Source organism: Saccostrea cucullata, unplaced genomic scaffold, assembly GCF_032062105.1.
Source record: "Saccostrea cucullata isolate Sc308-1 unplaced genomic scaffold, CSIRO_AGI_Scuc_v1 ctg1660, whole genome shotgun sequence".
Classification (NCBI taxonomy): Eukaryota; Metazoa; Mollusca; class Bivalvia; order Ostreida; family Ostreidae; genus Saccostrea; species Saccostrea cuccullata.
In genome coordinates this window covers 149,198-172,245 of record NW_026922343.1, presented here as the reverse complement: position 1 = coordinate 172,245, position 23,048 = coordinate 149,198, and the positions used below count along the sequence as shown (strand labels likewise).

At 33.5% G+C, this 23,048-nt stretch overlaps 1 protein-coding gene across 1 annotated transcript; it reads left to right on the top strand.

Annotated features, from left to right (window-relative positions):
- The first annotated feature begins 520 nt into the window (after positions 1-520).
- Positions 521-2,581, top strand: LOC134261650 (ankyrin-3-like). Its single transcript, XM_062744066.1, has 2 exons — positions 521-1,626; positions 1,726-2,581. Exons 1-2 carry the CDS (start codon positions 553-555, stop codon positions 2,530-2,532), a joined length of 1,881 nt encoding a protein of 626 aa, XP_062600050.1. The 5' UTR covers positions 521-552; the 3' UTR covers positions 2,533-2,581.
- The last annotated feature ends 20,467 nt before the right edge of the window (positions 2,582-23,048 follow it).

The window sequence follows — 23,048 nt, the reverse complement described above, 5'->3', positions numbered from 1 at the left end:
CTTTATTTGCAGGATGAAATATGTCCATTGGTCGGACTTATCATATTTTGTCATAATGAAATTTCTTCATTTTTCTTAAAACGTATCCCTGAAACAAGGTTGATGAAATATCCTTTATTCTCTGCTCTTTGTGCAAATGGCGATTTAAACCAAATGGAGTTTCTCAGTGATGAATGTAAACGAGCAGGATTGATGGAATTATGGGGAAAATTCTTACCAATTCATATTGCTTCAATTTTCCATAATTTTTTAATAATTGAGGAATTAGTAAGACTCGGTGCTAACATAAACAAATTGACCACTCACGACTGGAATGCATTACAATTAGCTGCTCTCAATAAAGAAACACACTTTAAGGAAGCTGGAATAAAAAAGGACAAAAGTGATGGAGAAAGACGTAATGCAACCATTAATTGCTTATTGAAAAATGGTGCCGACATACATTCATGTGATGATGATGTATTCAGTCCTCTTATTATATCTTGTCAAAATGGACATGATAGCACGGTACAGATGTTACTGAACAACGGTGCAGACATCAACTCATGTAACATGGATGGTTTCAGTCCTCTTTTAATGGCTTGTCATGGAGGACATGATAGCACGGTACAACTGTTACTGATCAATGGTGCTGACGTTCATTTATGTCATAACAATGGTCTAAGTCCTCTTTATATAGCTTGTCAAAATGGACATGATAGCATGGTTCAACTCTTACTCAAAAACGGTGCCGATATTCATTCATGTAATAATGATGGAAGCAATCCTCTTTTGATAGCTTGTAATGAAGGTCATGATAGCACAGTACAACTGCTGCTGACCAACGGTGCCAACATCAATTTATGTACAAACAGGGGATCCAGTCCTCTTCTTATAGCTTGTCAAAATGGACATGATAACACGGTACAACTCTTACTGAGCAACGGTGCCGATATTCATCTATGTGATAATAATGGAGCCAGTCCTCTTTCTATAGCTTGTGCAAATAAACATGATTGCACGATTCAATTTTTACTGAACAACGGTGCTGACATGAATTTATGTGATAATGATGGATTCAGTCCTCTTTTTATAGCTTGTCAAAATGGACATGATAGCACGGTACAATTGTTACTGAACAATGGAGCCAATGTTAATTTATGTGAGAAGAATGGAGCTAGTCCTCTTTTAATAGCTTGTCAAAATGGACATGAAAGCATTGTACAACTGTTACTGAACAGCAGTGCCAACATCAATTTATGTGATAATGATGGAGAAACTCCTCTTTTTGTAGCCTGTCAAAATGGATATAATAACACAGTACAGATGTTATTGAACAATGGTGCCGACATCAATTTATGTGAGAAGAATGGAGTCAGTCCTCTTCATATAGCTTGTCATAAAGGACATGATAGCATGGTACAACTGTTACTGAACAACGGTGCCGACATCAATTTATGTGAGAAGAATGGAGTCAGTCCTCTTCATATAGCTTGTCATAAAGGACATGATAGCATGGTACAACTGTTACTGAACAACGGTGCCGACATCAATTTATGTAAAAAGAATGGAGCCAGTCCTCTTCATGTAGCTTGTTACAAAGGAAATTATACCACAGTTCAACTGCTACTGAACAACGGTGCCGACATGCATTTATCTGATAAGAATGAAGTCAGTACACTTTTTAAAGCTCGTCAGAATGAACATGGTAACACGGTGCAACTGTTCATGAACAACAGTACGGACATCAATTCATGTAACAAGGATGGGGCCACTCCTCTTTTTGTAGCTTGTCAAAAAGGACATGAAAGAATGGTACAGCTCTTACTGAACAACAGTGCCCACATCAATTTATGTAAAAACAATGGAGCCAGTCCTCTTTTTATAGCTTGTCAAAATGGACATGATAGCACAGTAAAACTGTTACTGAACAACGGTGTCGACATCAATTTATGTAGAAACGATGGAACCAGTCCTCTTTTTATAGCTTGTAAAAATGGACATGATAGCATGGTACAATTGTTACTAAACAACGGTGCCGACATCAATTTATGTCATAATAATGGATTTAGTCCTCTTTGCAAGGCTTGTCACAATGGTCATGATAGCACGGTACAGCTATTACTGAAAAACGGTGCCGACATCAATTTATGTAACAAAAATGGAGTCAGCCCTCTTTATGTAGCTTGTTATAATGGACATGATAGCACAGTGCAATTGTTACTGAACAAAGGTGCTGATATCAATTTATGTAACAAGAATGGAACCAGTCCTCTTTTCATTGCTTGTCAAAATGGACATGATAGCACAGTGCAATTTTTGCTGAACAACGGTGCCGATATCAATTTATGTACAAACGATGGAGCCAGTCCTCTTTTTATAGCTTGTGAAAATGGACATGATAGCACGGTGCAATTGTTACTGAACAATGGTGCCGACATCAATTTATGTACCAAAGATGGATACAGTCCTCTTTTTATAGCTTGTCAAAAGGGACATGAAAGCTCAGTACAGTTGTTATTGAACAACTTTATGCAACTGATGTGCATGTAATAGAAATATGACGTTACCTTTTCCCTCCAAGCACTTTAAAGCGCAGTTCAATTTTTTTCTAAAATTTAGCCTAAATAATATTATGAACTAATATTTTAATAAGAAGATATCTTGTATTATTTTATGAGATTTTAGCAAGTATAAAATAGAAAGAAATTGGCATCTAATTAAGGATTAAATATACTTTTAAAAATGCGTGATTATGGGGAAAGGGTATATGCGTGATTTTGCGTTAAAAATAGGTAATGGTATGCAAATATTTTTTTAGACATGACATCACTTGCACTCAAGTGATTAAAAAGATTGACTCTAGAATATTGAAACCTGAATTTTATGTACCTTTATTTATTTTATATGATTGATTGATTGTATATTGTTTAACGTCCCTCTCAAGAATAGAGGGACGTATGCCGGTGCAGGGCTTCAAATTTTGACCTTTACTGCACTCAGGGTCATTGAGCAGTGAGGGATCTTTATCGTGCCAACGCCTGCCGCTGACACGGGGCTTCGGTTTTTAAGGTCTCATCCGAAGGACCCGCAAATTGTACTTCAAGAACCGAGCGAATGGCGAAGGAACAGTTGCTACCCATTTTAACGACTAGGTTAATCGCAGCCGAGATACGAACTCACGACCTCCCGATCACGGAGCGTTCGCTCTACCGACTGCGCTACCGTGAACGGTGATTTCTTTTGACAAAAATACCAGTGAGAGTAATAATAACTTGTACTGCCTTTGATACCTATGAAGTTTCACAGCGATGTGAGTATTTTTGTGGTTATATGTATTAAAAATCCTTTTTCATATCTTAGTGGCAGATGATAGTTTTTTTTATAATCAAACCGTTTGACTTACAGTTTAATTAATATTTATCTGCTTCTAAAACGCGCATTGGAAAATTTTGAATTTTTTCTACATTTAAAAATAGCATGACATAGTCTCTGAGGAATTTGAAGCGTTGAGGAATAAAACATGTACAATTTACACAATGAGCCCTATATGATGACAGAGGGAGAATTTCAAAATTTCAATGCAGCATTGTTAAGGCTTGAAAAAGGGGGCGGGGCCTTATTTATACGGAAAAGTTTACTTTGACGTCATACAAAAAAATTCATATAAAATAATTAAGAGCTAATATCGGCCTTTCAATGCTGAAACCATTGTTTAGAAAGGATGACTAATAGATCCATAAAATAAAAAAATTGTGTGGCATTCTACCTTAAATGAAAAGAACTTAAGCATATTGGAATATAACCGCGCATTACTTCAATTTCATTTTTCAGGGCTTTATACAGGACTCGTTAAGTTACACCTTGTGGAGTGCACTGAATCTTGTTTTGCAAGTATATTCCAACTGAGGCATTTCCCGTTTAGTTGTGTATTTTAGTTGTCAACAGGAGCCTAGAATTAACTATTTTAAGGACATGTTTCCGACGTACGCGGACTACTTCGGTTGTCAGAGCAGCCTGGTTGAGATCTGAGTTCTACAACCAGCCACAACGTAATTCCACATGAATGAGCCCCTGCGTTAAACAATGGCATATATGTACAATAACATACATCTCTTGGGTAAGAGTCACCCTCACATTCACATATACATCCATCATGAGTACTGTCTCAAAACACCAATACAATCATCATACTTGTTCACTCTGTTCATGATGTCTTTTATTAACTGAGTGTTACCATATCAGGGGAAAGTCCATGACATTAGATTCAAAGCACTTCATTTTGCATTTAGTTTTGCTCATATCTTTACATAAATTTTAAAATTTACAAAAAAATGTCATCTAAGTGGGAATGGGACTCAGGTAGAATACAATTATGAAATATTAGTACATTTACGAGGGCTGTTCAATAAATAATGTCCTCGGTGCTCAGAAAGAAGCAAAAGACGCTTTTCAATGTTTTAGTCTTCATGATTTTGCTAATTAATCTTTTCTAAGTAAAATACATGTCCATAACATTTTTTATCCAATTTCTGGTTGTTGTTAGAACTCATTTTTGGGTATGACCTTTAGTATACTGGAAAATGGCAGCTCCAATGATTTCCCGGACTTGTTTCGTCCCTCTGAAAGGTGTTTTTTTTCAAGTTTGAAAATAGAAACAAGTCAAAAGGTAAAAAATTTGGCGAATATTGTTCATGTGAAAAAACATTAACTTTCTGTTTATCCCGAAAACCCCTTTACTCTTCAGAGTATGCGGATTTGGACGCTGTTTTGAAGAAATTCAATGTAGTGGATTCCTGATTCTGGGTCCTTCCTCTAATAAACTTTTTGATTTTTTTGCAAAAAAACTGCTTTCTAGACTCCTCCAGAAATTAAACTTTCTCTCCGAATACCAATTTGAACAACAATACCACTAATTCTTAAGAAATTTACATATAAATCTGTCTCTTTGCTCTTGAATTTCTCTGCTCTTGTCAGACATTCGCTGTTTTTATCAAGTAGATCTTATGGTAAAGTTTGTTTTGAGGGTTTTAATCAATAGATTCATGTTCCAATATCTATTTATAAATAAAACAAACGTGGATAACTAAAATTACTGATATTTTGAAATAATTGTTAAGAATTTCGTATACGCTGTCCTTTTCACTCATTTTTCAAAATACAGGGGGACCTTTGAGTACCAAGCTTTTTTGCCGTCAAGCGTTTCTTAAAAACAGTGTAAACTGTTCCCGATATGATGTCTATTGAATTTGCTATGTGTCTTAAGGTCAATCATACATCATCAAATATCATTTGTTGAAATTTGGCAACCAGTACATAAGTTGTTATATTTTTGTTGGCAAGGAGGGTACCCATTTTTGATGCCCATTATATAATTTTTGATCATTGAAATTTACTTGCTCTTTTGTCTATAAAACAGGCATTGGTCGCTGTAAATGTCACATATTTCAGTGAATAATTCTTTGGGATTTTTAACAATTTTAACGACAGCTATAATGAAGCTTTTATTTTCACTCTAGTTTACTGATTCTTTACCATTCATTTATAATGCAGTGTCTCGAAAAACCCTTGTTTCCCAGCTTCTCACGATGAAACTATGTGATGAAAAGTGGTCACATAAACTGTTATAAATTCATGAAAGATTCAATAATGAGAGAAAGTCAAGTTTAATGTCAAATGATATCTGTAATGTATGTTACATAGTTCAGGACATTATTTATTGAACAGCCCTCGTAACTGTCGCTGATACGCTTAAAACTAAACAAGAAAAAAGTTAATTCAAGCACTAATAAGCTGTTTCTTTTATATATTAATTTCATATATAATTCATTTGTTTTCATTTATTTTACTGTCTTTTACATATATATATATATTTTTCAGGTATTTACTTATTTATCTTTTTATTTTCTTCTTATATCCATTACTTTATTTATTTTATTTTACCGAGGTTGGTTCCTGATATTTAAAGTAAAACTTTTTGTCCAGTATATTTTTAATTTCTATCAACAAAGCTTAATGGATAACCAAGTTAAAAAAAATGGGGGGTTAATTACATGCTTCTTCTGGCACTACAGTACACTAAATTGGACATTTCTGCACGGAATTTTGAGTCTTTATCAAAAACTACTTCTTCAACGTTTTACCTCCGATATTTTTATCCAAATAATGCATGGAACAAAATAAAGTTTAAGGAGACACTTTAAATAGTTACTGCGAAAAAGTTTCAAATCGCTTTGCATAATAAATGATTTGACATTCCTGCACTCTCAAATTGTGATTTTTCTGGCATTGAAAATTTCATAAGGAAGAAAATTATATTTGAGTTCTAATTTTTTGCCGAATTTGAGCAGATAGGTCAAGTTATATTTAGAATGAAAATCAAAATTGGGGGTATATATTGTGATTTTTAAATATTTATATAGTAAAAATGTGTCTATTTTGTGCAAAAATTAGATTAGTTTTTTCCTGGACATTAAGAATGTACATGTTTTTACAATATTTGCCATAATTCCTTAAAAATAATCATAAGAAATATTTTAATAGATATTTCAGAACCAGGATAACAGATTTCACGGCAAAAACAGCCTTGTGTGCAACCAGCATGGAAAAATAGGAATCTGAAATTAACAGTACTGTTTATACACCTGCAGTACAAGAGGGAAATATTGATCATTTTCTTCTAGTAAAATGTCACCGTTCACGGTAGCTCAGTCGGTAGAGCGCTCGCTCCGTGATCGGGAGGTCGTGAGTTCGTATCTCGGCCGCGACTGACCTAGTCGTTAAAATTGGTAGCAACTGTTCCTTCGCCATGCGCTCGGCACTTTGAAGTGAAAGTTGCGGGTCCTTCGGATGAGACCTTAAAAACCGAGGCCCCGTGTCAGCGGCAGGCGTTGGCACGATAAAGATCCCTCACTGCTCAATGGCCCTGAGTGCCGAGTAAAGGTCAAAAATTTGAAGCCCTTCACCGGCATACGGTGACGTCTCCATATGAGTGAAAAATTCTCGAGAGGGACGTTAAACAATATACAATCAATCAATCAATCTAGTAAAATGTCCGCCAATATAGTTCTTAGCTTAATTCTACTTAAATGGAATTAAATCGCGTTTTTTTTTTCATTGAAAAATTCCAATTTGCATTGTAGAATACAGATTTAATTTTAAAACTTAAAAATAATGCAAAATTTTAGAAAAAAAAAGTCTGCTCATGAGTTAAGGGTCGCACCTCCTTGAATAAATGATATAAGATATACCATAATTTTATCCTAGACTTTTGTGAATAATTTTCCTTAATATATTTTTTTTATTGGAATAGAAGTATATTACAATATAGTAGTTTATATTTTTTTTTAGAAATTTATATTAAGCTTTTTAAGACAAAATACGTACAGTGTGCTGTGTATGTGTACCTACCGTTCAAAAGATATCTTTTGATTATCAAAGCCAAAATGAAAGTTAAAGTTTTCAAATATGGCAAGCAACTACAACACCCATAAAGCCTTCAATTCTTATATGCATTTAAAAATATAAGAAATCTTATTTTATATTTTTTTAATAAAAAAGGGAATAATCTATTAATTTTTTAAGCTAATCTTTAAAAATAAAAGAATGAAATTAAAGGATTCAGAATGATGTCAAATATTTTCAAGGATAATATTAATAATTTCCATCGCTCTCTAAGCTCCTCCTGGTTATCTTCCGTGACTTGGTTCAATTACGTTTAAATCTAAAGAGGACAACCCCCTACCAGGATGCATGCCTCACCTCGTGTGAAAATGTATTCACCTGCTCAGAGGTTGCCATATCCTCGGGGAAGTCGTCTGTTTGTCCATGACGAGGACAAGGCACCGTCCCCTGACCCCCCACTATTGGTCAGTGTTCCATCGAAGACACCTGGATCAGAAATAGGGCATAAGCCTGGTCCAGCAGGTCAGACACAACTGGATACCTCCAGGGAGGAGGAGTCCATTAGTACTGTAGAAGTTCTTTTTTCCCTGTGGTATTAATTTACGCCATGTACGCGGTCACACATTTTCCGCGGAAATGTCTCCAAGTAAACTTAATATCAATGTAACGCATATAGTGACAGTATAGGAAATCCGCGTTATTTTCAACTTGTGTATTAGCAGAAATTAAGATTCCTCGGAATCAAGACCCCTTGGGAAAAAATACATCTACAATATTTCAAAAGATGAGAGATTTTTTCACGAATAGTAAAATGGAAACTAAAAAAATATCAAAAGGAAATTTGCAATACAATATCGAATCTTAAAGAAAAAAGAGATCTAAAATAGAATGAGAACTATGAGAAACATACAATTCAGAGAATGCTGATGAAGAGAATTCGACAAAGAAAATGATCAGATCTAGAGTTAGCAGAAATAATGGATGGGAGGTATTTTTGATATATATTTCTCAGAACAGGCTTCAATTTATTAGGCTCTCCCTATATTTGAAGAGAATGCTGGGACACAATGTGTCGCTAATTATTCAGCAGGATTAGCTTATCATAAACTTAGAAATGCTTAGAGCTGGACAACAAAGACTTTGGATAGAATTTTGATAATAGGTTACGAATTGTATACATATCTGCAATGGAGCTAGTCAACAAATGAGTCAGTTAAAAGTGCTATTATGGCAAATGATTGTCTTAAACTATGCAGAGATTAAGACAGTGCAGTAAGGCAGACAGATGACTTCAGGTTGCACTAACAGACACCAATGAATGTTTTGTATGCTTAAGTGGAAATACTATGCTAATAGGATCTACAAATATTGCCCTTTTTCTGCTGGTGATTCTCTTGAGCGATTGATCGAATGTTATGTGTGACTGGAAAGAGTACAAAGATTTTATTTCAAAATCTAAATAAAGTGTATGTGTATCTTCAAAATCTTGCTCTTTCAATGGGACATTCAGAGGGTGTTTAATGTAATATGAGTTGCGTATCCTCCAAAATTAAATTTTATTGCAAATGTCGGTACTTTGTTTGAGATGGAGGAGGGATAAAGTAGATTGCCTAAAAGTTAAGAGCTATTGGTGTAAACTACTGTGATAGGAATGATGATTTGATCTTTGTCGGTAATGAACAATTAAAGTCTAGTTATATTGCATGACTAATTATATGAAAAACACATTTGTTGGAAGTTGAACATTTCCTTCATTTACGGATAAAATGTTGTTAAGATCAAGTGTTATAGAACTAATATCACAGAATCTACGGTTTAGAAAGAAATTTTAGGGAATGGAAACTGCTTCTGAGAGCTGTTTCTTTCAGTCTTACAAACTCAGAGGATTTCCACAATATATTGCGCAAAGTTGTTTGTGAACATACAATGGGAAAGAAACGATTATTTAGCCTATCCTAAAAGACTGGATGCTATAGAATCCGTTGAATGCTTCCCCCTTTATCTCCCTTCCCGAACTCATTTGATCAATTAAATGTCCATTTATATAATAGTGTTGTGCTTTAAATGCAGCACAGTGTGTGCCTAAACAGTATTCATGTTTTGACAAATTGCGCACGAGCCAGAGACTACTGTTTAGGCATAATACATGCAAAATACAACACATTTGTTATTATCATACTGACTATTTTCTCCATTTCCAATGTTTCGTCACCTTTTAATCCTATATTCATGTTAGTTCACCCCTATTATGATGTCACTTTGTGCAACATATACGTCATAATCTTTATTCTTTAATTTCAAATGATCCATAACTAAAATATAATGAACCGATAATATTAAAGAATTTTATTAGTATAAAAAGGGAAAATTGCAAGAAACTATTGTAGAATAAGTACCATTTATCGGAAGTTTATATATTTTTTAATACTATTGTGTAGATAACGGCGTCTGTGGCGTAATCTGTAGCGCCTCGGACTGGCAATCACGGTGTCGTTAATTCGATCCCTGGTGTAGGCACTGTCGAATTTTCTCCAGAAATAGAAGCCGTGCACTCTTTCGGCACAGAATGCTCATGTTTTATAAATCCTTAGAACACTAAACTAAAATATTTGGGTTTTGATTGTATGGAGACAAATTGGCAGGAAGCATCAAAATGAAATTATTGTAGCGTCACGGTATTTATTACGACACAAATTGGCTTTGAAGTATCTTGTGGGGATTTTATCTATAAAAATCCCAATAAAAATATAGAACACAACTTTGAAGACTATGCATTACAATGACTGATACCCGTTTTTTGGTTACGTTTGCTCGTAAGATTTCTGTATACATCCGCCAAACACGAACTGGGGTATGCCGTTTTCTTGTAAAATTATATGCGTTAAAATTTGGCATTCCATTTTTATGTACTGTTACATCATGATATAAAAATGGATAGAAAAATTATACCATGTAAACTTCTTTTCAAAGAAGACGTTATCTTTAGAATAAACTTAATGTTATTCAGTACACTACGCTTGTGCACATTACGCATTAAAACATGTATAAAAGGTAATTTTCTCGTTCAATTGGGGATTACCCTATTTTTCCCTTTAGATAAAAACTTAGTCAATGACCCAAGATAACTGATAAACGACTGATCTAGTTATTTCCTGTTACATTTAATTTTATTAACAATGTGGACAAAACATATACAATCTTTGTAACCATGTATTGGATGTTTTTACATGAATTATACTCCTAAAATCTGTGAGTATTTTGTTAGTTTAAATATATAATCAGTGGTAAAGATAATCTAAAATGTACAGCGTAATACCTGGCACAGCTTCAAACTGGTGAAAAAATATTGATAATAGACCGCCGTTTTAAAGTTATACATTATCTTAAATATATTTAAAATGAAGCTTAAAAGAAAGTATCAATATAGTCTACTGTTTCTTTTTGAATCAATCAAAACATGAGAGACAAGTATTTGATACTTTTGAAAAAATTAAAATATTAAAAATGTTTTTGCAGTTTGATAAAGTGTGGTTTTTCTAATAATTATGGTAGTAACCAAATACTCTTAAGGTAGAACATAGGTCAGAGAAGTCTTTGTCACAAGATTTTTAAACTTTTCATAAATTGCTTATCAATCGGCCAAAGGCACATGACATGTTTCCTTGTTATTAAATGTAGTGCAGCCTGTGAAACATGGAATGATAATTACATATTGCGACTTCATAATTTCAGTCATTTTAGGGGTACTTGTCATGCAAAGAAGACAAAAAATCTCAAAATTACATCTTTAAACATCGTTGTTCTTATTGTTTATTAATTGAACAGTATCAAACAACATTTCCCGAGAATAAATTGTTTTAATTTAATTAACATAAAAGATAGGTCAACATTTTAAAAACTATAAGAAATGAACTCTATTTATTTTAAGTCAATTTTCCACCCTACATTTGTAAATATTTATGAGAAGTCTTTGTCACAATGTTTTTAATCTTTAATATAAGAAAGAACATACCCAAATGCTTACAAAAAGCGATTAAAATATATACATTTCCCCTCTAACTAATGAGAGATAGGTTATATAGCGATGGTTAGATTCTTAACCTTTTTGCACTTACACGGATTTTATTATTAAATGACTGTTTGGGGTTATTTTCAGATTCAATATGTTATTTTACTTTTAATTTAAAATATTATATTTAATAGAAAATTGTAATAAAACTCCAAGAATATGAATAAGTAACAAATTATTATGAAAAGAAATGCACATCATTTCATGATAGATATCACAAAATGGACACACGATCTACAACACGTACATCTTTGACTTACACACATTTTATCAAAGTATAACACTGGTTAGCAACTGAGGATTTTTTAGGATCTTTGCATTCCTTCAAAATAGTTACATACCATTTACATTCTTACAGTAAGTTGTTTACATTGTAATTTTATTACACAAGATATGATTTGTCAACATATTTAAGGTCAATATCTATTAAATGAAAGGTCCCTACAGGTTTCTTTAATTCAAGAAATATATTGTCAATTAGCATTATAAGCAAAAAAAAAAAAACATAAATTGAATTGAGGTTATTTGGGCATGATTTTAAATTGAATTCTGTGAATTTCAAAATGCAGTTTTTTTTTACCATTTCTGCTGAAGGTGTAAAGTACGGGCAGAAGTGACATTGAATTAATTATGACGTCATAAAGGATCTAGCACAGGCTAGACACATTCACTAGTTATGATGTCATACGACGTAGGTTCTACGTTAAACTATCATTGTTTGTTTGAAACCAAAGTTCAGGGATTTCGACGATCGTCCTTTCCCACAAATTAATATCCCCATAACGAATGCTTTTGTTAATAACACACACATGTACTTTAAAGGAATTTTCTGTATACACAACCACTTATGAAATTACGTTCTAAAGGACCAATCAATTTTCACTTGCGCAAACAAAGATCCCCGTAAAATAGTCCCCTTTCTGGCATCTCAATAAACGTTGCTATATTCGATAATCTTGTGATGTATATTCAAAATCTGGTGATGTATGTTCGAAATATTGTGATGTATATTCAAAATCTTGTGATGCATGTTGGACATTTTATGATGTGTATTCAAAATTTTGTGATGTCTATGTTCAATATCTTGTGATGTATATTCGAAATCTTGAAATGCGTGTTCTACAATCTAGTAAGAAAGTAAGGACAATTTTCATTGGTTAGAAATAACGAAAGTAGCTGGAGTCGTTATGCACACATCTTCGCAAGTATGAAATTGGCGAATTCAACCTTAAGTCCAAATTATAACTAATACTATAGTAATACAGTATTGTGAAAATGTATTGTTTTGGTACAGCATCCCGACGCACTACGTCATAACGATTAACGTGAAAAGTCAAACAGTGGCAGCATCAAAATGGCTATCTGCTGGAAAATAATGTTTTATCCTTTTTCAGGTACTCATATTTATATTATAGGAATTAATTGTAAATTGATACGATTTGTTTAAATCATAAACTCCTTTAAGTTTAATATTATCATCATTATGAGATTGACACAGACTTCTCTAAAAGTTAGATTTTGACCTTATTAAACACAATGCTTTATAATTATTTATTTCCAATATAGCTTAAAAGAAACACAAGCCTTGATTGATTACAGAGTCGGGAGTCAATTTTCGTCACGTTGACAACATGCAGACAGACAGCTAAACAAACAGACAGATAAGACAAAAACAATATATCCCCAGGATCTTTCGCTCCAGGGTTATAAATATAAAGCTAGTCCAAATGCAAACAATATATGTCAAATTCGGCATCCAAAGCTGGTTTATAAATCCGCATCATTATATACACCATCCATAAGTTAATTTGGTATAAATATGGCTCAATTTACACTTCTGGAAAATTTAGGTCAGATCCAGCATCGAAGCACGTCTTGTAGTGAACATCCTTAGATACATCATTCATGCAAGTTGGGTCCAGATATAGCTTATAATTGCTTGGTAAAAGACCTGCCCCTAAAACTTTAACCTGTTAACTTATTTGGAAAATGTAGGTCAGATAAGCAGACAAAACAAGTCTGATAGTGTACATATCCCTAAATGCATCATCAATGCACTATGGTCCAGGTAGGGCTACTTATTGTTACTCTGTAATGGACCTGCTTAATATCAATAAGTTTTTAAAATACATTTCATAAAAGAAAATACAAACGCTCAGGTAAAAATATATTACATGTATTATTTAGTATCAGATGAAATAATTATTAATAAATTTTTCATGGTACATAGATAAGCAATGTACCTAAAGCTGAACAAGATTTGTAAAAGGAATGTGGCTGCCATTTCTGTTTGGAGAATCACTACACCTGCAGATCCCTAAGGGCAAGACTTGGTCACTGTTCAATGTAATCAGTCGACGCTGGTGTAGACGGACATATGCTTTAAAACACTCGGTATCAACAACAATAAGTTAGTAAGTAATATTTTGTCTAATGCAGGAAAGTAAGATAATAAAGAAACTTTTAAGTACAGGTCTCTGTAAGAATCAGACAATATGTGTATAAAAGTGAATCATGAGGGTTCTCAGAATTCGATGATTTTACACTTATAGGTTTCTCTTACCCTATGAACCACGTATGTAAAATGAAAATTATTTTGGGTCCTGGTTACTATGGAAACATGGCCAAAGAAATTTTCCCTAGCAACCGGTCAATTTTCCATGTTTATGGACAAATATATCACTAAACTTAGAGGCTTGAAATTGAATGTGAATATTACCAGAGGGGTTCTTAAATAATGTTATCATAAAGATAAACATTTCAAGTGATAAAACCATGTAATACATACACTTTTTATTTTAAGATATTTCTTTTACGGGCAATGGAAGATATGCATGTTTTGCATTTTTTGCTGATTCAGCATTTTCGTTAATTTGGGCAATTTTCAAGGCCATATATCTCAAACTTCTTGCACAATACAAGAGTATGGTATATTTTACATAAAGGCAGAGGAATATCCTTTTTGGAATTTAAATTCAAAAACGTGTGTTTTTTAATATTTACAATCGGTTGCCTAGCAACAAAAATGGATATTTTGATTAAGAGAAAGAGACAAATTGTCAAATATGCGAGTTATTTATGGAATTAAATCTTATCTGTGGATACCAAAATCAATTTTTGAAGTAAAAACATATTTCTGAGACTTCTTCATGAATCCAGGAATATTTTGCAAATACTAATCGCCATAGTAACAGAAAATTCCCCATAGCAACAAAGAAAATAAATCCACTTTTGACATGCACTCATATATGTTTGTAAAGATTATTCAGTGTTTTACACACCACAGTGATTTAAGAGCATCAGTACATTTTTTTGTACTTTATTAGTCCCCAACCCATGAAACTGGAGGGGTCTATAGGTTTCCTCTGAGTCTGTGCGTCGGTCTAGCTGTCCCTATGTCTGTCTGTAAGTCTGTTGTACTTGGGTTTCCACACTTATTTTCTAAACGCTTGCAGATATTGAGCTAAATTTCGGCATGTGAGTGGTGAGTCACAGATCAAGTTTGAATGTCGTTACGCTTCATTGATTTTTGATTGATTTATGGCGTTTTAATTTTTTTCATAATGGTTTAAGGTCGGGTTCGTGCTGCGCTAAATTCCTAAGGTCAACATGGTAAACATGAACTAGGGTGAAGCCAAAAAAAGATGTTTTAAAAAATGAGTTGAATTTCGGTCTTTATGTGTTTTATTTTTTTTTTTAGATTAAAGGCATGCATAACCTCAAAATTTCAACATCAAACACTTTTACCTTGGTCATAACTTTTGCATATTATAAAATGACATTCTAGAGAAAAGGGGTAAACTGGTAGGGGGCATGCATTGCTTTAGTCCGAAAAATCTGACGTTTTCCTGGCATGTAAAATATCAAAATCGTAAAAAAGCCAGGAAAACGTCAGATTTTTCGAACTAGCATTGCTTATACAATTTAATCGCAGAATATTTTTAACGTTTACCCATGGCAACAACAATGAGCATGTAGCAATCATGAAAAGTTATTAAGCGCCATATGGCATTTTTTAACATGTTTAGAGTGTTATAGTTATCATTTGTACCTATAAACAAACAAGTGGCAAGGTTCCAGGCCATAAAAGTCAGACGAGTTTTCTTTCGATCTCAATCTCACAGTTACATGTAAAGGGGTTGAAATAAATGTACATCAAAATATTAGAGAAAAGAGCCTTGAAACATTTTCCAGGGACGAAACCAAAGCAAGCCTTCGACTGTAAAATAATATAAAGACATTGTTTGGTCATAATTAATATAGATTTTCACATTTCAAAATTTTCAAACTTTATTCTTCCAAAAAGAGCAGTGCTAGGGAATTAAGCAGAAAAAAAATATGCATCAATTAAAATTTGAAACAAAAGGCCCAAGGACCACATCTCTCACCTGAGCACCGTAGCAGGGATCAAAGCAAAACTCAGTTCAGCCTTGGAAAGATTAAAGTATTTGTGGTCCCGACCTACCCCTAAAAGGGAGGGGGTACGGTGTCTTATTTCTAAAGTGATACATGTATCCAATGTAACTTAAGTTCTTCCAGATAAGTACTATTTAAGGTGAGTCAAATAACAATTAGTTTCTTGATTAAAGCTGAACACTTCTCGTAAAAAGGCATAGTCCGCAATATTTCCTATTCTTCAACGCTCTCCCTACAACCCATATATAAGGAGCAGATCGCTTATCAGTTCAATGTATTTTACTGTAGAGATCCGACAAGTGTAGACGTACATCTTACAAAGTTACATAGCCGTGCTACTCGGTCGCGATGAAATTATCAAAGTTAACGTACTTTTTCCAAAATAGGACAAAAGTATCATGAAAACAAGATGTGTTTGTGAAACACTATGCGCCCGGCGACAACAAAGTTCGGAAAAAGCTATTTTTAGCATTAAGGTCACAGTCAAGGTCACAAGGTCATTGACCTTGGTGTCATTTGAAAGAACCTGATTAGTGGAGTATGCATACCAAATATGAAGTCTCTATCTTTTATGGTTCAAAAGTAATGGCGAAGGTTAAAGTTTGCAGAGAAAAAACATTTTTTAGCATATAGGCCACAGTTAAGGTCACAAGGTCATTGACCTTGGTGTCATTTGAAAGAGCTTAATTAGTGGAGTATGTATACTAAATATGAAGTCTCTATCTTTCATGGTTCAAAAGTTATGGTGAAGGTTAAAGTTCGAGACAAACAAACAAACAAACAAACAGACAGACAGACAGACAGGACAAAAACATCGATCCGGGCGCATAAATATAGGTCGATACATCATTAACAAACAGAAAATGTACATAAAAAAAGGAATAAACGCAAAAAATCTAAGACCACGCAAGGAGTACTACATGTTGGCCACGGGTTTTGAGTGTGCAATCGGGTGTCACAAAATCGAACTGTTTATATACTAGTACCCTTCTGACAGTGCCTATTTATGAGAACATGTAAATAGTACCCAAGAAAGCAAATTCCAAAAGCGGCAAGATATTACTTTAAACCACTGGTACTTTGTTTCCGTGGTTACACGGAAAAGAAGAAAATAATCAAATTTTCTTATGTTGCTGGTGTTGTGGTGTTGCAAGGCCCTAGGGATGTATAAATGTCACAAATGCGGATCCAGTGCCGGTGTGCCGGTCACATCCCCCCCCTCCCGTTTTCTCCACCATCCTAAAATCAAGGAGAAAACATCTTTCATTTGTGGATCCCCATTAGTCCCATGCCCTAAACCCAATGGGGACTTCAGTGCAGCCTTGGAACCCCTGCCTTCTACTGCCCCCACCCCCAAAACAAAATTCCTTGATCGACTTTCTTGAATTTTCCTGTTTTTTTTTTCTCTCAAGATAGGAGCACTAGCCCAATTTCAGTAAAGTAAACAGATAGCTAATGAAACATGCAAATTTATGCTGAAGTCAGAAAATCTAGTCGGTACTGGTATTCTAAATAGTGCATGAAGTAGAAATCAGATTTTGCAAATATAAAATAAAACATTTTTTCTTATTAAATTCAAACATTTGGAAATGAAATGAATGTATTCTTTGAAAATTAAGGTACATTGATGGCATTAGGAATTCTATATATTTTATCTCAGTTTAGTTCAGTTTATTGAAGTTAAAGAGACATATATCTCACAATACTAGTACCCTTCTGACAGTGCCTATTTATGAGAACATGTAAATAGTACCCAAGAAAGCAAATTCCAAAAGCGGCAAGATATTACTTTAAACCACTGGTACTTTGTTTCCGTGGTTACACGGAAAAGAAGAAAATAATCAAATTTTCTTATGTTGCTGGTGTTGTGGTGTTGCAAGGCCCTAGGGATGTATAAATGTTACAAATGCGGATCCAGTGCCGGTGTGCCGGTCACATCCCCCCCCCCCTCCCGTTTGAAGATTTTGTACATGTACACTAATGTATATAAAATTTATATCTCCACTATCCTAAATTCAAGGAAAAAACATCTTTCATTTGTGGATCCCCATTAGTCCCATGCCCTAAACCCAATGGGGACTTCAGTGCAGCCTTGGAACCCCTGCCTTCTACTGCCCCCACCCCCAAAACAAAATTCCTTGATCGACTTTCTTGAATTTTCCTGTTTTTTTTTCTCTCAAGATAGGAGCACTAGCCCAATTTCAGTAAAGTAAACAGATAGCTAATGAAACATGCAAATTTATGCTGAAGTCAGAAAATCTAGTCGGTACTGGTATTCTAAATAGTGCATGAAGTAGAAATCAGATTTTGCAAATATAAAATAAAACATTTTTTCTTATTAAATTCAAACATTTGGAAATGAAATGAATGTATTCTTTGAAAATTAAGGTACATTGATGGCATTAGGAATTCTATATATTTTATCTCAGTTTAGTTCAGTTTATTGAAGTTAAAGAGACATATATCTCACAATTATACATTTTTAATAACAAATATAATGTTGAGCTTACCCTGCAACATGTACAGTACATATTATATTTTCTATAATGTATAAACAAGTGAAAGGCACTATTCTTGATGCACTCACCAGCTGCACAAATTTTCCTAGATTACATAATTCTTTTTTATTCTGTGTAATAACATGACTACGGTACGTAACTGTACTAATTTGAGGGCACTTGGTCTTCGGGAGTATAGTACATATGTACACTGTGTTACAGTTTCTATCGAACATGTACAATTTTGCAAAGCCTAGCCAATGAAATTCATTTTTAATATTTACAATGCAGTCATCGTTATTTTCTGTCCTTTTTTGGAGACATGCTTGAAGAATACAATTATCACTACTTAAAAAAAACAATATTTAAGGATTTTCTTTTCCCTGACCAGTTCAAGAGGAAATTCACCTAATATATAATATTTTACCATAATGTTATATGTATTCTGAAAAGGGTAAATAGTGCGGGGTGCAGATATAATTATGTTTTCTTGTACAATTTTTAGTGTATTGATATATACGGGTATACCTATTGAATACATCAAAACATCCCTCCTTTTAAGTAACACTATATATCATTGTAAGTTACAAAAACAGTTTGATTAATCTTTTGAAATTAATGTTTTTCAAGTTAAAAAAAAATACCACACAAAATTAAAGAGAATTTGTACACTTCGATTGATTGATTGTGTATATTGTTAAACGTCTCTCTCTCTCTCGAGAATTTTTCACTCACATGGAGACGCCACCACTTGCCGGTGAAGACCTGGAAATTTTGTCATATACTTGGCACTGAGGGCCATTGAGCAGTGCGGAATCATTTTCGTGCCTGTATCTACTGCGACACCGGTCCTTGGTTTATATGGTCCCTTCCGAAGGACAGGTCTCCACGTCCGATTCGAACCCTGGACGTAAGGATTGACTCCTTTGCGACTCTCGAGCAGACGCTTTAAGCACTGCACCACGTGGGCGACTGTAGACTTCGAAATATGTATGTCGATTTTCGAAATCCTTTGCTTGGAAAAAATATATCATCTTATGCAAAGTGATCAATAATGCTATGAACGCTAGGGATAGAAATTTACAGTACAAAATTTTAGGCTATAATTTTTTTTGTCCTACATTTATATGGCAAGTATTGACTTTGGACAATTGCAGGCACTTTTTTTGTATTTGTCCTGCTTCGGGTATTAATTCCCTATTGATGTATTGTAGTTTTATTATACCCAATTTGGACAATTGTTTCAAACAAGGGATGTAGCAACAGGGTGCCCCTTATCACTGTAGGAAATATTTATTAGAAGACACCCCCCAACTTTACAGTTACAGTTAAGAGAGATAAAGGAAATGTATTATTGCATTAAAATAAAATTTGGTGCTAGCTGAAGGTGTGCTTTTATTGTAAAAAAAAATTAAATAGAAATATCATATACCAATTATACAAACAATGATATTTCAATCAATATTTATTAATCACCGGGAGCAAGCCCCTGTGCACCAAGATTCATTTTTTAACTTCATAAAAAGATTGCACATGAGGAAAACTTAGTGTGGTAAAAATTGTAAATTATGCTAGTTTGAACATCTAACCTTCTAAGCAAGCTACTCTAAGTATATATACAGTGTTACATAAGATTGTGTCTGTCACTGTCTGACCTGACATATGTCTACATTGTCTCTCATCAACGTGTTTTTACAAGTAATGTAATATTTTTATTGCGAAATGTACCGGGGTCGGGGGAGAGTCAGGGCAGAGGCCCCCTCAGGTGTCACAATTTTCAAAGCAGAGGAATCTCGGTTAAATGCATGAAGCCAAACAATGGAAAGAAAAAAGCACAGGGGCTTGCTCCCGGCGTGTAATAATTATTTATTAAAAAATCATTTAAGAGAGTAATCCAAGGGAAGTAATTGGGAAGCAAAAATGCTTCAAAATGCAGAAAAAATTAATATTCACCTTTAAAATTCTTTTATGCATTTCATTTGCCCACTGAATTTTTATTTAAAATGTTTAATATAATAAAATTTTGACCTTCCTTTTTCTATGCTTAATTTGTACATTGTAAATGATTGTATTTTTTGTCTTAAGCATTTAAAAACAGCAAAATTTACCATATTTTGATATTTTCGAGTACCTAGCATGGCCACTAACATGTGTGAAATTAAAATTGAACCGTAAACATTGTTGTTTGAATCTCTAGCATTGGTTTAAAAAAATTATACACAAATTTAATTATCTCCTTTCATTTCTGGACATCTTCATGAAAAGAGCAGATTTTCATGATTTACAGAAATGAGAAAGTCTGTATCCCGTTTCCATGGCAACGGTAAACCGAGGTTATAATTCAAAAATACTTCTACATTTCACAATCAATCACACATTTGTTTATAATTATGACAGAAAAAATTCAAATCTGGAAGTATGCGTTGCCAACCAATTTTGATAATTACGGAGAATTGGTCTTAAAATGCTTATGTACAGAGACTTTTAAGTTAGAGAATAACTTTAGCTCCTTGTAATGTATAATTTTATTAACGTTATAAGCTCAGTAATATTGCTATGCATTACAAGTAATTAAGATAAAAAATTACTATTGTTAAAGTTCAACACTATTTTTTAATATTTACCAAATCATCATTTCGAGGCGAAAATAATCAAATCTGTGAATGAGTGCATGTCAAAAGTGGATTTATTTTCTTTGTTGCTATGGGGAACTTTCTGTTGCTATGGCGATTAGTATATGCAAAATATTCCTATATTCATGAATAAGTCTCAGAAATATGTTTTTACTTTAAATTAAAAATTGATTTTGGTATCCACAGATAAGATTTAATTCCATAAATAACTCGCATATTTGACAATTTGTCTCTTTCTCTTAATCAAAATATCCATTTTTGTTGCTAGGCAACCGATTGTATATATTAAAAAACACACGTTTTTGAATTTAAATTCCAAAAAGGATATTCCTCTGCCTTTATGTAAAATATACCATACTCTTGTATTGTGCAAGAAGTTTGAGATATATGGCCTTGAAAATTGCCCAAATTAACGAAAATGCTGAATCAGCAAAAAATGCAAAACATGCATATCTTCCATTGCCCGTAAAAGAAATATCTTAAAATAAAAAGTGTATGTATTACATGGTTTTATCACTTGAAATGTTTATCTTTATGATAACATTATTTAAGAACCCCTCTGGTAATATTCACATTCAATTTCAAGCCTCTAAGTTTAGTGATATATTTGTCCATAAACATGGAAAATTGACCGGTTGCTAGGGAAAATTTCTTTGGCCATGTTTCCATAGTAACCAGGACCCAAAATAATTTTCATTTTACATACGTGGTTCATAGGGTAAGAGAAACCTATAAGTGTAAAATCATCGAATTCTGAGAACCCTCATGATTCACCTTTTGTCTGATTCTTACAGAGACCTGTACTTAATTATCGTTGTACAGGTTAGTGCAGTATACAAACAATCACAGTTACACGTAACTGCAATAAAATGTAAACAAAGGTAATACAAAATGACCAGGTGTGCACAAACACGGTGTAAAATCTGGTGTAACGAATCTGAAAAGTATACCATGGTATTGCAATCGCAACTACTCGGGCCTTTCCGACTAGCGGAAAAACGACCTGGAATGTATATGGTAGACGCCATAACAACCCTCCCATTCACGATCGTTGAAATAAATGCATTGAGACCTTTTATCTGCGGAATATGGAGTTTAACTTTATTCAATGTAATGATATTACCTAAAATATATTATAGAAGGGACTTCTAACTCAGTCTATTCTTTATTTGAATAAACAGGAAATGTATAAATTTTTAACATCCGGTGATGTTAATACATTCAATGTTGATTTTCCGACCTCTGACGGAAAGACCCGAGATGATGCGATTGCATGGTATTGATGTATCGTAGATATAATGATACCGAAAAGGTTGATGCCTATTTACGAGTCGTGTTCAGCTTTAACTTAACAAAACCTCTCATGCCAAAAATTCTAAATGAACATTACACCCCTCATATTAACTTTAGTAAACTTTGCTTAACCTATTCCAGTGTATAAAAATCATTTGAATACATTTTGAAAAAATTCAAAAAATAGCATAATATTCACTGAAAAATTCTCTCTGCAACTAATTATTACTTCAAAATGTAAAATATGTTTCTTCATGCAATCATGAAAAAAAAATGAGAGTAATTAATGGAAGAAAAACACAGGTACATGAGATACTGTGAATTGCCCATTCAGTTGTCTATTAAAATATATAATGGTGTAACCTACATTGTAACGAACAACCAGCTAATCACACACAAGCAAAATAATGCACTGAGAACTTGAAATGAAATATTCTTAACATCACATTTTATGTCAAAATTGCAACTGCTAATAATGAAGCAACAATGAAAAGACCAACTATACACATATAAAAAGAAAGACCCATTTGGGAAACCTTGCTCACTTCAGCTCCTTGTTCCAGATTGCACATTTAGTCAAGTATATTTTAACTATAATGGGCAATTCCAAGTTGTTTCTTTCTGTGTATAGCACAGATTGGTTTTTCGGTCATACGTTTGAAATTGAAAATAATCACAAATTACTTTTGACAAGTTCAAATCTTTAAAAAGCAATTTCGGGATCAGTATCTTTTTAACAAAAAAAAAATAAACGGT

Excerpts from the sequence above, each read along its gene's own strand:
- LOC134261650 (XM_062744066.1), top strand. The coding sequence starts at position 553 with ATGGATGGTTTCAGTCCTCTTTTAATGGCTTGTCATGGAGGACATGAT. Across the intron at positions 1,627-1,725 it reads TACTGAACAACGGTGCCGAC|ATCAATTCATGTAACAAGGA; the intron begins ATGCATTTATCT and ends AACAGTACGGAC.